General features: G+C 32.8%; 2 protein-coding genes across 2 annotated transcripts; one reads left to right on the top strand and one right to left on the bottom strand.

Moving 5' to 3' along the window:
• Positions 1–104: 104 nt before the first annotated feature.
• On the bottom strand, positions 105–182 carry Tsp_11377a (conserved hypothetical protein; the record flags this gene model as incomplete). Its single annotated transcript, XM_003372586.1, has 1 exon — positions 105–182. A coding segment is annotated over exon 1 (78 nt), but the record flags the coding sequence as incomplete, so codon positions are not given.
• Positions 183–1,402: 1,220 nt separating this feature from the next.
• On the top strand, positions 1,403–1,415 carry Tsp_11376a (conserved hypothetical protein; the record flags this gene model as incomplete). The annotated part of the gene is made up of 1 exon (XM_003372585.1): positions 1,403–1,415. A coding segment is annotated over exon 1 (13 nt), but the record flags the coding sequence as incomplete, so codon positions are not given.
• Between the last annotated feature and the right edge of the window lie 260 nt (positions 1,416–1,675).

Raw genomic sequence — 1,675 nt, 5'->3', positions numbered from 1 at the left:
AAGTACTGCATTAATTCAAAACTCATCCATGTAGGTTGGTCGTTAACTTAATTACAACTATGGGATAACTCCGCCCTTTCGAAGTATCCCAATCCCAGACCTACAGAATTGGGATCCCAGGAACTTTGTCTTCTCTTCTTCTGCTTCGTGTTGTCCGCGTTTTCACTTCTTCTTTTCTTCATTGGTCATATCTGTAAGAATGGTAAATGTTAAATCAAAACTTTTTGCACTTTATTACACAGTGGAATTAAAAAATTGAACAAAAAATTTCGAAATAAAAGAAGTAACTGATTTTCAATTGAATGTAACCTTAACAAAATTATTATATGTGGAGAGTTTCAAAAAAAAGTCACAACAAGAAAAATTTGAATATTTTCAACAATTAAAAGCCGACTTCAATAGTTACTTAACAGCAACGTTTGACGTTTGACGATGCTGTTACTTGCCACGCAAGTCAAACAAACAAGCGCACCATTACTGATTGATGATAAAGCAATTTTCAAACGATCCTCATTTGCATACTGTAGCGATAGAAACCGGTTTGAGTTGATTGGAAAATTTTCTGGACGAGGAATTAATTCTAACCGAACGCTATGAAATTACGAAAAGTGAAACCTCACGCACAGCGAACCGCTTATCTAGCGAATGCATAGCATTAGATGAAACTCATTTCAATTTACTTGAAAAAGAAGTTGAAATGCACAGCCAAAATCAACTATTGAGGACTATTTAAAAATTCAAAAATGACCTTGACATTTAAAATTCAGTCAAAATATAAACTATCCGATAGAACGCTATAACAAACAAAAATTGATTAAGTAAAAATACGTCTCCGCATGTGTGAATTTCACATTTGAAAATTCAAAAACGACCTACATAAATCGAACTCATCGCAAAATCTTTTCACTAAAATATACGCATACTGGCTGCGTAGGCGGAAAAATAAAGTTATTCAAACAAAAAATGTAATTTACCGAATGTCTCAGATGCTGCGAAATTTGAAAAAATATAAAGCGATAATAAACTTAATTAACTTTCAGTCTTTCTAAAGATGAAGTCCTACCTAATCTTAATATAATATGAAAAACAAAAAGTACAGTTTTACAGTGAATATCTTACTTATATATTACATACTACAAACTTGGGTAATTTCATCTAAGGAATAACTTCACCTTTTCGAAGTACCCTTAGCCCTGCTTCACAGATGCACAAGAAATCGCATTTACCTCTTGCCTTCTCTTGTTCTGCGTCGTGTCGTCCGTGTTTTCACATTTTCTTTGCTCTATTCTTTAAACCTGTAATTATGATATTAAATTAAAACTGTCCTCACTTTATCACAAAGTATAATTACAGAAAATATAATAATTAACTGCTGTCGAATTAAAAATTAATTGTTTAGAAAATGAGTATACAAAGTTATAAAAAAATTACAAACAGAAAAGTGGAATACTTGTCAGTAATTCTGAAACGGCCTTCAGCAGCTACTTAACGCTAAAATAAACACAGAGTACGTTCAACGATGGTACCAATTGCCACGTAAATTAAACAAACAAACACACCCTAACTGATGATAATGTAGCGTTATAGTAGTGCTTATTTGCATAGTGCAGCGTCAGAAACCGGTTTTTAGTGCGTTAGAACTTTCGGCTGAAGATAAATTCTAACCTAAGAATCC

The sequence above is a fragment of the Trichinella spiralis genome (assembly GCF_000181795.1).
Source record: "Trichinella spiralis strain ISS 195 chromosome Unknown Scfld9, whole genome shotgun sequence".
Classification (NCBI taxonomy): domain Eukaryota; kingdom Metazoa; phylum Nematoda; class Enoplea; order Trichinellida; family Trichinellidae; genus Trichinella; species Trichinella spiralis.
Note: the sequence above shows the minus strand (reverse complement) of the source record. Positions and strands in the feature narration are given on the sequence as shown.